This window comes from Catharus ustulatus, chromosome 3, assembly GCF_009819885.2.
Source record: "Catharus ustulatus isolate bCatUst1 chromosome 3, bCatUst1.pri.v2, whole genome shotgun sequence".
NCBI classification, from domain to species: domain Eukaryota; kingdom Metazoa; phylum Chordata; class Aves; order Passeriformes; family Turdidae; genus Catharus; species Catharus ustulatus.
Window position 1 is genome coordinate 102,934,536 of NC_046223.1, and position 15,541 is coordinate 102,950,076.

At 36.4% G+C, this 15,541-nt stretch overlaps 1 protein-coding gene across 5 annotated transcripts in view; it reads right to left on the minus strand.

The window, feature by feature from the left end:
- Nucleotides 1–252: 252 nt before the first annotated feature.
- The window catches only part of KIDINS220 (kinase D interacting substrate 220), a 76,367-nt gene continuing 61,078 nt past the window's right edge, over nt 253–15,541 (minus strand). For 2 of the 5 annotated variants that reach the window (XM_033055690.2, XM_033055689.2), the window contains 5 exons: nt 15,144–15,200; nt 8,685–8,831; nt 6,252–6,350; nt 4,472–4,720; nt 253–2,640 (listed from right to left, as the gene is read on the minus strand). In XM_033055690.2, the coding sequence (XP_032911581.1) occupies nt 1,372–2,640; nt 4,472–4,720; nt 6,252–6,350; nt 8,685–8,831; nt 15,144–15,200 (1,821 nt within the window). In that variant the 3' untranslated portion in view covers nt 253–1,371. Of the gene's footprint in view, nt 2,641–4,471; nt 4,721–6,251; nt 6,351–8,684; nt 8,832–11,708; nt 11,742–15,143; nt 15,201–15,541 lie in introns of all 5 variants that reach the window. The other 3 variants (XM_033055693.2, XM_033055692.2, XM_033055691.2) reach the window with 2 other exon arrangements.

Below are 15,541 nucleotides of genomic sequence, written 5' to 3' on the forward strand. Positions count from 1 at the left end.
GGAATACTGCTCTGGACTAGTGAGAGGTGTCCACTTCTCTGCAGCTCACAGCACTTCATTTAGAAATGTCTTGGCAATTTAATTTATCAAATGTATTTTTATACTTATTTAATATTATATTAAAAATTACATTGCTTTAATGCATTTTAAAAAATTGAATCTGTGAAACCCATAATGATATGGATTTAACATTTGTTAAATCAAGTGACGAAACAAAATACTGCAAATAAAAAGAAATTTGGACACAAGCCCAACATGCCAATTTATTTTTTATTTTCTTTCTATTAGCAGACTCTACCTTGAACAATTCTTCCTCAAAACCATGCAGATGTCACTGGACAGTACAAGTATTTGCTATTACATCATTCAGGTACATCACTTTTATGATAAAAAAAATCTTCAAACACTGTACTTCAGAAATAAAGAAGCTGGAGTACAGCTTTGACAAGATTCCAGAAGGTATGCATTAATTTTAAAATGGAAAACACTGCTTATTTTTCTTTCCATAACCAAATTATGAACACTGTACCAAGGAAAAACCTCACACAGCCACAAATGCTTCATAAATTCAAACATCATATTCATGCTTTATCCTTACAATATTTTAATGTGATGCTTGCATCTACTGAGACCATCTATTCTGTGACTGCAAAATTGCGTACCTATAATAAATAATGGATCCACTAAGTCACTGATAAGGTATTACCTTACAAATAACTGCCAATTCCAGTGACACATCAAGACAACGTTCCTTACAAACCTTATCACCACTCTACCCAAAGTTCACAAATTCAACAGTAACTACTGAACATACAGAGAGCAAAAGCATACACATAGCCAAACAAGTACCTTAACACTCAAATTTCAATGTATGTAATTTATGTTGCACACATTAATTCATAACTTAATGCAAAGTTTGGTAAGGGTGTCACAGGTTGTGATATTCAAAGTTGTGGCATCTTGTGTATCAAATGGCAAGGATGGGCAGTATTAACTTTACTTGCAAATATGGACAATTAATGGAATGTTTCAATGGGATAAGTAACACATATCCCAAGAGAAAAGCAAAATGATATTGTACTTTTCATTATCAAACCATACTTCTGTAAAATCTGCCCCTGACCAAACCTTTGCAGTGTTTTAACAACTGATTTTCCATGCTGACTACTACTGCTTTTATATGTGGGGAAGGTCTGAAGTAGCTTGCATCTTGTAAAAATTACTCCTCCTTTCAGAGAAAATGACTGAAAATAATCTAGGCCTTCTTTCACAATACAGAAAGCTTGAACTACAGAGATAAATGTAACCACAGACTGACAAAGCATTCCAAGCTACAATTCATGAGCATACTCTTTTTAACCTGGCTGCTTTTCACAGGATACTCTCTCGCTCTTCTCCAAAACCAGCCCCCTCTGAGGCTGCAACAGTGTGGAGCTCTGATGAATCTTTTGAAAGCCTGGCGTAACTTGAACGCTGGCCTCGCTTGTGAGCAACCGTCTTCAGGTTCTCATTCTGAACTGCAGTTGAATTGGAACCCGAACCAGGGTGCAAGATAATTTGAGATGGATCTCTCATACCTTGTATTTCTTCAAAATTTTGATTAGCTCGATTGCTTGGAGCACTGTTGTTATTTAAGGTGACTGTACTAGGTGTTCTGTTTAAATTATAGACTTTCTGGCAGGCTGGCCAGCTCTCTTCAGGGCTGCTTGCTATCAGGCTGCTTTCAGAAGGGCTCTTCTTATCTTCTGAGCAAATAGACATGCGAACCACAGCTGGATCTTGAAGGCCACTAAGGCTGTGTGGAATTCCTCTTTTTGTACTGTGACTGTCATCTTCAAGCTCAATGAGATTTGCCTTTTCAAGCTGTGAATCATCTGCTCCTTCATTGTGGAGGGAATGATTTGGAGAACTTTCATTGGATCTTACACCAGAGTCAGACGAATCTTTCTTATCCAAAAGGGCATCTGTCAAATACTCCTTTGCTTTGATGAAGGTTCTAATAGGTTCAGAACCATGTTCTGGAGATTTGGGCTGCTTCTCTATTTTTATATCTGTTTTCTTATCTTTACCTTCCTTAAGAAGTGGAGTATTATCTGATTCTTCAGTTCCTGACTCATCTTCATCACTGGGAAGTTTCTGATACCGGAGAGTAACTCCCTTAAGCTTTAAATCTGCAGCCTGGAATATACTTGTTCTTTCCAAAGACTTCTTTCCTGGGAGAAGCTTGGAACCAGACTGATCAGATTTTTCATCTTCTTCAGTAATAGGATCCAAAGGAGATGCATCATTAGTAGAAACACCTGAAGTACTGTAATCAACATCATTCCTCTTCAGCAAAAAGGACTTTCTTCCATCATCTTGTTTCTGTTCACCATCTTTTCCTTTTTCCTGTTCTGCACTGGAGTGCAGGGAGCCCCCCGATGTGCTCTGGCCCATATAGAAAGCACTTGAGCTATGAGGGGAGGACCTCCCACTTACTGTGGTAGAATTGGCACCTCCTTCTAATTGTGACATTTGAGCAATATACTCTCTATATGCATCTCTGTACTCTGCCTGCACCTTGTCTGTAAGCTTTGATATTTCAATACTAGAATCTTGAGAGTTAAGACTTGAAAGACTTGGAGTTCTACGAGTTTGTGACTGGAAAAAAAAAAAAGAAGAGAAAACAGAAGAGAGAAAGGTAACAGTTAAATGAACTATTTCTTTTCACTTCTATTAATCTTCTTAAATAACTCAGAGCATTAAATATGTACTTAAATTATTCTTTTTGTTGCTGCAAATGAGATTATGAAAGTGAAATTGTAAACATTGTAATTAACATATGCTTACTATAAAAACATATATGGAAGCACACATACAAAGTAAACTTAGAAAATATTCTTATTGTTGGTTGCCATAATGGAGAATTTCCACGAAACAACCATTTTATCCAGTGCATTTGAGACTAACTCTTTTGAGTATATAATTATAAAAACTGGATTTGTACATCAAAATGGGGTTTTAAAATAATTTCACACATTTTCAAAAGTTACATTTTATATTAGAAAGACAACAAGAATTCATCTAAATGTTGAACAGCTCTCAAAAACATTTTTAAAAGACCCCCACCAAACCTACTTCAATATATCCTGGCAGAATTCCTTTGCATATATCAGATTTCAGAAACCTCAGTTTCCTGACAAACATAACCCTCTTTGCCCCTCATCTGCTTTTAGAATTTGGTTTTATTTCTCATTACCCTACTCTGATTTGATTGGTAACAAATTAAACTAGTTTTCCCAAGCGCAGTCTGTTTTGCCAATGATGGTCCCTGTGATCTCTCCCTGCCCTTACCTTGTCCCACAAGCCTTCCATTGTATTTCCTCTCCCCTGCCCAGCCGAGGAGAGAATTGATAAAGAGGCTTTGGTGGGCACCTGACATCCCAGCCAAGGTCAGCTCACCACAACAGGCAAGCTGCAATACTAATCAATATTGACTTAAAAAATTCTATCAGGTGAATTCTAATGTTTTCTTAAGGACAAACTACCTTTCTCATTCCTTTGATTCAACTTCAGATAATTATATAGGCATCAGAAGCCCTGTTTATTCAAATACATTAAATGTGTGTAATACCATTTTGGTCTAGAAAAAACATACATTGATACTCCACGGAAATGGGCAGTAAGGGTAATTAGTATGCTACAAACATGCACAAGTGTGCATGCACACACTCAGAAGTATTGGGATAGAAATCTATCTCTGGGTATCACCTATAGTTAGGGATTTGGAGTGTCTTTTTATTTTGTTGCACCTTCAAGATTTTATAATTTACTTTTAAAGATGAAACCCCATTGGGTTTGTGGTTTCTGGATTTTTTTTAAATTCTAACTACTACTTAGCCACCAATTGATTTGTGTAATTTCTTAAAGACAGACAAATGAAAATCCAACACTTCAGGGGCTCTCATAAGATGCAGAAGAAAACTGCCCACAACTTATGGCAGAAACCACAGCTGGAGAAGGATGTCAGTTCTGGAATGTATGAACAGGTTATGCATTGTAAGGACAAGGCTCTGATGCCATGGAGCACTGTAAATGTCCATTTTCAAAAACCTAACAAATACATTTGTTGATTGGGCTAGCCTCTAGTTAGCACATAGCTAAAATATTTCATACACAACACCTGAATAATACAAAAATACAGAAGCCTTGGAAGACACCACCCTAGGCTAGATGAGAAAGCATGATAGCTATAGCTTTTTTGTTCTGAAGAGTGATTACTGGACTGTTTTCAGATGGCAAAGACCTAAGACTTCAACTCAGAGTATGGTTACAGTTCACATCTCTACAGAACTAGGCTTTACCAAGACTGAGAACTGAGAGCATCTGAACTGCCCTAGAGACTTATTTCTTGTCTTGTCTATATTCAAGACTGGAAAAAACCTCTTTTCCATACAGGTAAGCAAGCAGAGTACATTTCTCTATTAAATACCTGCCAACTTAAGTTACTATGGCGTGGAGGAGCTTCATCAAGACCAATTGTGTTGAGTTCTTCAAAGCTGAAGTTCAGTGTGTAGGGAGCTTGACCAGCAAGACCTGTCAGCTCAGTGTGAGGCAGCTCAGTGTTATGGCCAGGACGGCGAGTAAGGTCACTGTGAGCCATCGCAGTTGTACCGTGCTCCGTTGCTCCACGAGGATCTTCCTGAGCAGCCTGATTTTCTGAATTTCTCATTTCAAGTATCTTAACACACAAAGAGAGAGAGTTTAAGTGTAATTACATAAATAGAAGAAGTTCTCAAAATTGATAAACAAGAATTCAATTAAAAATAGGAACGAGGAATTCACAGCTATAGAAGTGTACCTGTATATGCAGTTTTGATCACGAAAAAGTACAGAGGAAAATAATTTCATAATTCTTTTGCATTTACAAATTATTCTTATTACTGCTCAAACCCTTGAAAGAACTCACATACCACAAAAATAGTTAAGTTCTTATAAAACTAGTAAGTGATAAATTACAATTTTTAAAGCAAAACCAAACACTTTGTATCTAACAATAAATCTCATAATGTAATTCTTGGTGTTTTAAAGACTGACTTACAATTGAAAGACATGCTGTTATTTCAATAAAGAAAACTGACAAAAATCTAAAAATACTTAAAAGAAAATAGTTCACTGTGATGCATAACCCTCACTGTAACAGCCTGGCTGGCCAACTCCTTCCACTTATTGTTACACATACTTGGAATTCCCCGATTAACTTCAAGAGCAGGACAGAGATTTAAAAAATATATAAGTTCTGGCCATTTCAGAACTTAATTTCATTAAAATAAGAAAATTTCAAAAAGGGAACTGTCTTAGGTGGCAATACAGGATATGACCAAAAGTATCTATTCTACCACCATCTGTTAAAACTAGGTGGGGCATTGTTTTTTATCTTTTCCACAACCCTCCTTCCTCCAGGAAGGTATCTTCTGTTAATGGGCATTGAGTCCCACTGCATGACTGATAAAATTACATCATCACACTGGGAGATGCTCCAGCCAGGGGGAGGAGCCAAACATTTCCTACCTAGATAAAATATGAGATTTGGAATGTCAGAGCAGCCTTTTTTCCACTGGACTCCAGAGGAAAACCAGACCTTTCCGCATCATCGCTGGACCTTCAGAGGAGAGCTGCGTCCTTCTACAGGACCACTGCTCCAACAGAACCACATCTGTCACACTCCAGGAGGACTGCAGCCACCATTTAATCGGGCTGCTACCAACACCCTGACTGACTGAGGGGGTGTCAGGTTGTATTCTGACTCTGTCAGTGTTTTGTTTTTGTATTATCGTATTTTTATTTTAATTTTTCTAGTAAAGAACTGTTATTCCCATATAATTGCCTGAGAACTCCATAATTTCAAAATTATAATAATTTGGAGGGAGGGAGTTTACATTTTCCATTTCAAGACAGGATCCTGCCTTCCTTAGCAGACACCTGTCTTTCAAATCAAGACAGGAGCCCATATAGGAAAAAACATATCCCACAAAAAAAGGAGGCAAAACTTCAGAATTCACAATCAATTAAGATGCAAATCCATAGGCAAACAGTTACTTATTAGTTCTTTAGACAAAAAGACAGAGTAACAGAATAGATGCATTCATGCTTTAAGATAATACTGAAAAGCTTAGGGATTATGACAACAAGGAAGCAACCAGAAATAAAAAAAGGTTTGTATTGAAAAAGACTAATTTATGATGATGTGAACACTGAACAGAAATTCTTACCATGCTCCTGAACAGGTGCCAGTCACCAAAATTCATATTCATTTCTTTTTTCAGTTCATCAATATTGCACTGAGCCAAGACACGACCATTTATATTTGCCTAAAAAAAATAAAACTAAATAACGTAAATTATGGACACAAGACTTATGGCATGGTAGTAACAGACTAAAAAGATAGAGGTAAAGCTAGATGCAGATTAACAGTGAAATTTTCCAAAGTCACTATTAAGTCCAATTCTATATAATAACCATGTGATTTCATAGGAGTATATTTAGTGATGACTTCTGATGGACAAGAAACACCAATGTGTCATGGGAAAAAATGGAAATATTAAACCCATTAAAAATGTGTACAGTAATTTCACGATTACAAACCGCATCTGATTATAAGCCACACTCTTGTTCACAGTGAGGACCGGAATGGAATCGCGGGGTTTACTGGCTCGGCTCGGGGCCGGGTGGACTCGGCCCGCTCGGGGCTGCCGACGGGGCCAGGTGGCCTAGCTCGGCGCTGCCGCTTGGCGGAGCCGCTGGGGGCCGGCCGCTCCCTGCACCGCCGCCACCGGGCTCCCTTGCCCCGGCCCGGCGCTGCACCGTGGTGCCAGCTGGAGCCCACTCGCACCCTCAGCAGCAGTGGGAGGGGGGGACGGAGCCCGCCCGCACCCGTGGCAGCAGCGGGAGGGAGGCACAGAGCTCGCCTCCACCCGCCACACAACAGAGTAACCAATTTATAACAATGGCGCAATCCCGGGTTTTACTGGCAGGTACTGGGCTTGGCACCTCAGCTTGCCCTTCCGGGTTGGGAAATTTCAGAACTTTTTTCATATATTGGCCGCTCCTGAGTGTAAGCCGCATTTCCAGGGTGGGATCAAAATTTTAGTCAAAATGGTGCAGCTTATAATTGTGAAATTACTGTACATAAAAGGCAATATGATAGTGTCCTATATACAGACTTAAGGAAACAACATATAAGTGGTGAAAAATTTCAGAGACAATAAGCCAATTAATCTGCTTAAATTTCTCCAACTCAGAACACAAATGGACTGCAGACACATTTGAAGATAATCGGACAATGAAGTTCCAGGCAGCATCTGACCCCTGGCTTGAGGCACCTAAGATCAAGTACTACCTCCATTAAGTTCCCTCTCTGCATAAAACAGTCTTACATTCCTCCCATCATCAGAAATGCCCAGGGATAGAAGATTAGACTTCTTTCTAATGTTCATCATCAATCAGAGATCAACACAGAAGTGCTTAAAGAACATCTATATTCTAGAAAGGTGATTCCTTATATGTGGCACGTTTATATAAGTGCTTAACTTCCAAAAGCACTAAATTCAACACAGAACCATTTTCATTATATAACAATGAGAGGTATTTCTCTTTATACCAGGTATCAGTGTATGGACAGAATGTAAAAGAGGAGCCATGCCTTAGGAGAGAAAACAGAAAATGGAAGACCCAAGTTGAGAGCTCTGCTTATACTCTCAATGGTTTTGTTCCCATATCCCAGCAGATGGTCTTAGTCAAACCAGGAAAAGGACCAGGCTGAGCCATTTTCTTCCTTTTTTACATTATATCCCTTGTAAAAAATGCAAGATTATAAATTAGAGGAATCTCATTAGAGATAACTGATGAGGACATTCTTGCACTCTGGAGCAATGGAAGGAACTGAAATTTTTTGCAGCTTAACTTAGACCTGCAATCTAAAAATTCTACTTCTTGCTTTAAGTACCTTTGCTGAAGTTTCCTATGGTAAACCTGTCTCTTAATTCTTGAATCAAATCATTCCTGTATTATTTAAGATGATAGATTGCAGGACAAAGTGAGCTCAGCTGACTAATGACAACCTTCATATTTTTCCCTTCCTTCTTTGCAAAAAAGAGCACACAGAATGGTGAAAAAAAAAAGTTAAAGAGCAAAAAATAATTCTGTGTTAATGTATCTATCACAGAAAAGAGAGGCAGAAAAACATACAGTGACTTTTTTCTAAAGCAAGTAGATATGGACTGTGATGAAGAAATTGAACCATCTTCACCACTCTTTTACAACAGGAGAGATGTGCCAATTTTTCACAGAGAAAAAAGAAGGGATATTGCTAACTAGACCTACAACACATTTGCAACCCTTTTTGTTTTTTTATCACACATAGCAATTTTGAAAACATTTTTCTTGCTTCTTTTCTCAGAATAACTAATCATATCAGCATTCATATTTCTGACTATTTGTCCTTTTCAACAGAGCATTTTCTCTGAAAAATGAATGCTTGTATTAAAATGTCCTTCAAACTTGTCATGCACAGAACTTAGGATGTAATTTTAACATCTGATGTGTTTAAATAAACATTTTCAAGAGAAGAGGCAACTAAATATTTTCTTTTCCTTGTGTATCTCCATGCTTAGGAAATAAACACATTAATGAAATTCAGCTGATACCTTTTTTATAGTTGTAGAATACTGAGGTAGCATGCTCTGGTCCAGACCATCTATCTGCTTTAGCTTCTCACACACAGCTTCCACACTCATTGTGCTCAGAGATACATGCGATACTCCTGTGGCTGACCCTGTGCCTGCTCCTGCTCCCTGTAAGTGAGAAAATGTGCACATAAGACTTGTTCCAGTATTCAGTACCCACAGAAATTCACAATACACACTAACACAAATCAAGCTGTGTTCAACTACATTTTAAAATTAAGAGATCAGAATAAGAATGCACAGGCATTTTTAATTACTATCAGAATATCTATATATTGGAAAACATTCATTATACATATTTATAGGAGAAAAAAGCCAGCATCTTGAGTCCTGCCTTTGTGACAAAATAACCCTCTTATATAATTCTAAGAAACAAAACATAAAAATCAGAAATATTAAGTACAGGTTAATCAATTTACAATGCAGTTTCACTCACAAGTTTTCCCCTAACTTTAGTAGTTAGTTTGGTTTTGGGATGTTTGGGATTTTTTCTCAAATAATGCAGATACAACTTACATTTTTCCATCTTAAAAACTCCTGGTTTATTATCAAACAAAGATGACCTAAAACTCAAAGACACTTAAAGATAACTAACTCCTGAACTACTTGGATTAATTGGGTAATTTTAACAATAACTGTTCATTTTCCAAAGGTTCTTTCAGCTCTGTGCAAGATCAGCCAAGGGGCTGTGTACCACAGTACTGAAACAGCAGCACTGCAAATGCCCTACAAGGTACTATGAGGATGTACCTCAAACTTGGGCAAGATTCAGGTAGAAATTATTTATAATTCAGCTCTGTAATACAAGAGTTGTCCTGTTAATGTTGCTAGCTTCTGGGAATTTCAAAGAAAGGGTGGAAAACTAAAACAAATGCATCTGCAGGTAGACAGTATATTAAGGCAGTATGTTCTTTTAAAAAAAACACATTCCCCCTGGATAGGAACCTATACACAGTTACACTAGTGATTCTAAATTCCTAAAAGCAAAACCAGAATCAGTTCTATCAGTTAGAAAACATTTGTACGTTCTCCATTTGTGAGGGAGGTTGCACTCTTCCTTTATCTTGAACATGAAGTTTTTGGCTCAGCATTGTAGACTGTGCACCAAACAGCTCATTTTGGGAAGATGCAAAAGAGTTTCTAAGCTTCAGAGGTCATCATCACATGCACAAACCTTGGGATAGAAAAGTGCATCTTGACTATCCAATTAACCAAATTTTATTATATTCTTCAAATCACCAATAAGGACTGCTTTTGGAGTTGTAATAGTGTCCCCATGTTTATTTGTTTTGAAGGTGCTTAATTTTTCAGAATTAATATAAATTACTAGATCCCAACATATTGCTTACAAAAACCAAGAGTTACCACAGAGAATGCCATTAACCTTATCTGAGTTATCGAAACGAGGATATTTACAAATAATTTATTCAACTAGTAATTACAAGGCAGCAATCCAAAACCCCTTTATTTTCTACCTCAGAGTTATTTCTGACTTATTGTTATCAAAGATATCCTGATCTGGGGAGCTAGGCACACTCACCACCCAAGCTTCTCTGAGTTTCAAAGTTTAGATCATATTATATGTAATTCCCCCAAAGTTCTTCACCAGGTGTCTTTGAAATGTACTTTAAAGTATGTAACTATCAGCTTCATTTGGGAACACTACTGGGGGCTGTGGGGAATTTGAACCTGGCAGTTCACACACTTGCCTGGAAATAGCCGGGGCACCAATCTTTGTTTCTTTAACCATTCCTAATGTTTTTAATGTCATGTCATCTGGCTAACAAACAAACAAAAGATATATCCCATTTTCTGGGAAGGCAATCTACCTAAATTACTGCAGAAAAATTAAACTTTTAATTTCCACTCCAGTCTAGGCACTTAAACTAGGGCTTGGTACTCCTTTAGAGGACATGCCAGTTACTTTTCAGATTCTGCAATGTCTCCCAATTAGGTGCCCACAATATCTAATTAGTTATCATACAGGCATCTAAAGGACAAATTTTGTCTTAATTTAGTTTGATTTTTAGTGCATCAAAAATCTGTATCATGTCATGGATATAAGCCAATTATCAAAATGATCGAAATGACAGAATGAAGCTTCTCCATAATCTATTTATGATATAATTATTTTATGAACATCTTTAATTTTCCTCTTTAAGAAATCACCGTGGGTTTTTCTTCAGAATACCAGCTTTAGCCACTATTTCCTCATATACAAACTATTTACTATTGGTATGAGTTAGATAATACATCAACAAAGACAAGATACTAAGTTAATTCAAATCTTAATTATTGTTTTGAAAGAAAGCTTATCAATTAAAATAAAAGAAACTGTTATAGCCAAAATTACATTGTGGCACCACTAAAATAAATGATCCCTAAGCAACATGTGTTAGCAGTTGCCTTTGTTCTCAGAATCTATTAAATACATTATCTATGATATATCCAGAAATAAATGAAGAAAAGTTTAATATACTTCTAATTTAACAGATTCTCATTCAGATCAAAATATTTTTCTAACAATCAAGGACAAGCAATTCTTTCTGCATGCATTAAGACCTAGTTTAGAAACTTTGCTTTCAGTGTATAAAAAGGATACGTAAAAGCTGAAATATTTAGACTATTTTTGTAAAAGTGTGAACTGCTTGAAATAGAGGCGCATTAATCCAAATCATTCTTTATGAAAAGCACTCTCTGAAGAATAAGTAATGTAATAGCTTTAGGGATATTGTCATCATGTAAGTGAATTAAAACTGTACTTAAACTGACACATTTTTCAGCCTTAGTGGTTTTGTTAGAGATGCTTAGAGAACATTAGTCTGAAAAGTATTTGCCATGCAAAAGCTAAAAGCAGCTTGTCAAAACAAACCTCAAGGCTAGTAATGAGCATTAGTTTACAGACAGCCCAGCATGAAGCACCAGTATGATAGCTTCTGGAATGACTGAAACAAGTGAATGAGAATTCACAGAAAGTGGCTGTACCTGTCTGTTTTTGTTTAACCCAGACTTACACAGCTTTGAGAAAAGGACAGAACAGAATTAAAAGAAACAACAGCTTAAAGTGACATCACAAAGGTTGAACATAGAGAGAACATGCTTTGAAGTAAACAGAGGAAATCAGGGTTAGGACAGACACAGGATATTTTCATATGTGATGAAACTTTTAAAATAAGCCTTCAAAATATAAATTTAGGATATGCTATACAAATACTATTTTTATGAGCAGAGTATTCTATTTTGCATTTGTAAAAAAATGACTTGCTATATTCCATTTTGCATAAGAATTTTAATCATGTTTCTGACAGAAAATCCTCCTTCTAATGAAACATCCTCCTGCTCTTTCAAGATCAAATTATACTACCAATGTACCTCAAATAATTTTTTAAACTTCTATCTAACCAAATCTGCCAACTCCCCTCGCCCCCACTCCCCCAAAAAAGCCCCAAAACCAAACCAGCAGCCCCCACAGAATATAAAAGTTATTTCTTATAAGCACAAATATTCAAAGCACAAAAATGCTACACTAAGCACTGGAAAATCCATAAGAAAACTCCCGTGCCATACATTTTCATTCATGCTCAAACTTTTCAAAAGTACTTCCAGTTTCTTAAGAAGTACTCTATATTTATCTCTACTACCTGCTCTGGGCCACGTTAGTCCTCAATCAAAGCACACCTACTACATCTTAAGGGATTATATATTCAGTGTAGTATGAACAATTGCATTCAAACAAAGTAATTATACTGGAACAAGCTATTTCCTAAGAAGTCAAAATTAACAATGCAAACTAAAGCACAAAATAAAGTTTATGACAGATAAGCACTTCTAATGCTAGTTTGATTTCTAACATAAAAGGGAATTCTGTGAACCATTCCATGTTACCATTCCATGACTGGTAACACTACAATCCACCTACAAACTCTTCAAAAGGGCTCTCTAGAAGTTTTTGAAGTTATTCAGAAATAAGCATTTGGACAGTAAAACCAGCAGAAATGCATGGTTGTCTCCATTACAGATGTCAAAGGCTGGGATCATAAGACTATTTTAATTAGAGATTCAAGATAGCCAAAAATTTGCAATGCACCTTCATGCTGATACAACTAAAAAGATGGTATATGATCAACTTACCAGTTTGTTATCTATGTTTTGATCCATTCAGCAAACAACAGTAAACTATGGTCTGAGATAGACAAGTTTTATCATCAGCAACACAATCTAATTATAGAAGGTGGCTGACACAAAATTCTTGACACAGGATGACTACACTCAAAATATTCCTGATTTTTACTAAGATAACCTAGACTTATGCAGATATTATGAGACTAATGATGACAGTCTGGAATTTTAGAACTTGGTCACTCCAACATCAGACTGACAACAATGGCAGACCCATAACTAGATCACATAACAGCCTCCACACAGCTTTGTCAACTCATGCAATAAGCAGAAATTACGATCTGTATTAAAAAAAAAATTATACTACTGAGTAATCATGTTTTTTCATCCTGTTATGACAAAAACCTTCAAAACAATGATTATTCTCTATTTTACACAGAAGTTGCAACATTTCTGGCTCCTTGCCAGTTTAGCATGAAAGACAATTTTGATTCTACATGCTCCTCTTGTTTTCAATCACCAAACCAATTACACATCTCAGTGTTCATTAACCACTTTGTGCAGGTTTTTTTAGTTTATTTAATTACTTTGCGTGCACCAAACCATTTAATAAGTTGGATCACTTATACAGTAGCAACGACCCATCAATTAAGAGCTACCAAATAGCTGGGTGAAATTATTGTACCCATCATCTACAGATAATCGTAGCACATAACACAGATATAATATTGTTTCCTCTCACAGAAAATTCAATAAAGTTGACAAAAGAAGTTGATTTAAAGTACATGAAACCCTGATAAGACATCACATATCATATCCTGACTAACATCTTCTTGTCAACTTCCCAAGAGACTTTAAAAAAAATTCAAAGTTTTAGATTTACAACACAGGTTAAATAATGCTAAGTCTTAGAAAAGTATATGATCTGATACGCTGCATTACAGACTCATAATAGTATAAATTTAATAGTATAAATTTAAAAACAGATCTAACAAAATCTTCCATTGTCATTATCTCAAAGGAAGTTTCTTTTTAATGTTTTAATTCCTGTATTTTCTTACTTAGAGGCAATATGTTACTTAACTTACAGGAGTCTTTCAAACTGCTGTTTGAGGCTGCACCTAAATGTGTGTTAAGATACAAACATAGCAGCTAGCTGAAGAGGACGCAGTTCCAGTTCTGCTGCTGGAACTCATTTGCTACTTTGCCCCAAGACTAAATCCTACTTTTCCAGGCTTGTGTCCCTTCCCATACTCACAGGGACACACACTCTTAAGCCATCACCCTAATACTTTTGAGAAAGTCCTTAATTCTCCTTGCACTGATAAGTCTCAAATGTCTGGGGAAAGAATGGGATACCAAGATAGGGAATCAAACAGAAGGATGGCTTTTCCAAAGGAAAAATTACTCCGAAGTCATCCCTTCACACAAGGTAGCAAATTACTTTGGAGAGAGAAATTTAGTGCACCTTTTCTATTGCACTGTACATACATGGTTTCTCAGTGAAAGTCAGGTACAGTTTAACAGAGTTTGGAATCTGTGTGGGGTTTGATTTTTTTCATTGCACAACAGTAGAAAGGCATTTTTGCAACGCTTTACTAAAAGAAAAAGTAAATGCAATCAAACTCTAACTGTCATCAACAACTATTAGCAGCAAATATTAAGATAATCAGGACAGTCACATTAAACCCTTTGTTTTGGTATAAATCATGATTACCATAATTAGAGTTAAAACATATACCATAAAGATGACATCCTAAGTATGAATATTCAGGATAAAACAAAACAAGTCATAGAAAAGGTAACTGTTAACATTCTGACTCAAGAATAGGATTATGACCATCAATGTTTTATTTTTCCATTTATTTTTCATTTTCATTTCCTGTCAAAGCTGCCTTATACTGTGTTACCTGCAATAGCTTTATGTCACCAACTAAAGAAGTAGGGTTCAGGTGAGAGAGTTGACTGAAGGAGAAAAACAATTACTTCTAAAACTTAAGCACTGAATGACCAGCTATCATTCTACACTCTGTTTAGCCACCACAACACTTTACTGAAAGCTCACCACAGCTACTGAGAAAGGCAAGGGGAAAACTACAAGGGAAAATAGAGTACGTCTTATAAGTGAAATATTAGCTTTTAAATTCATTCACGAACTACATTAGTTTTCAACTATTCTATTTGCCCACCAAAGCCACTGATGCAGTGTTAGTGAACTGCAGTTATGATTAATGCAGACTCATTACTGCTGAAAAAGCAATGAGATGCTAAAATTTCCACACCACATGACTACTCATTTACCATTGAGGGGTCTGTGGGTGAAGGAAGCCCCTCATCAGCATCCTCCTTGATAACATCCTAACAACAACAAAATATTATGGTTTGGGTAAAATGATCAAGGGCTCAACAAAAATTATGAAGTAAACAGTGAATGAGAATGATCTCATAATAATACATAATTCAATAGAAACACATTTGTTTTAAGTGATTAAAGCTTTTACCACCTTCGAACAGCCTTGCTCATTGTATCAACACCCTAGAATTAAAGTGAACCAACAAGTGAGACTTTTACTTTATTTTTCCTTAGTTCATAATTCCATTTGAACAGCCATCTGTCAGTAAAAGAAATACTGTTAAATACAAAACTTATTATTCTGTAGGAAGCTAGAAAAGTCTGCTAGTTTTGCCCTTCTAATGGG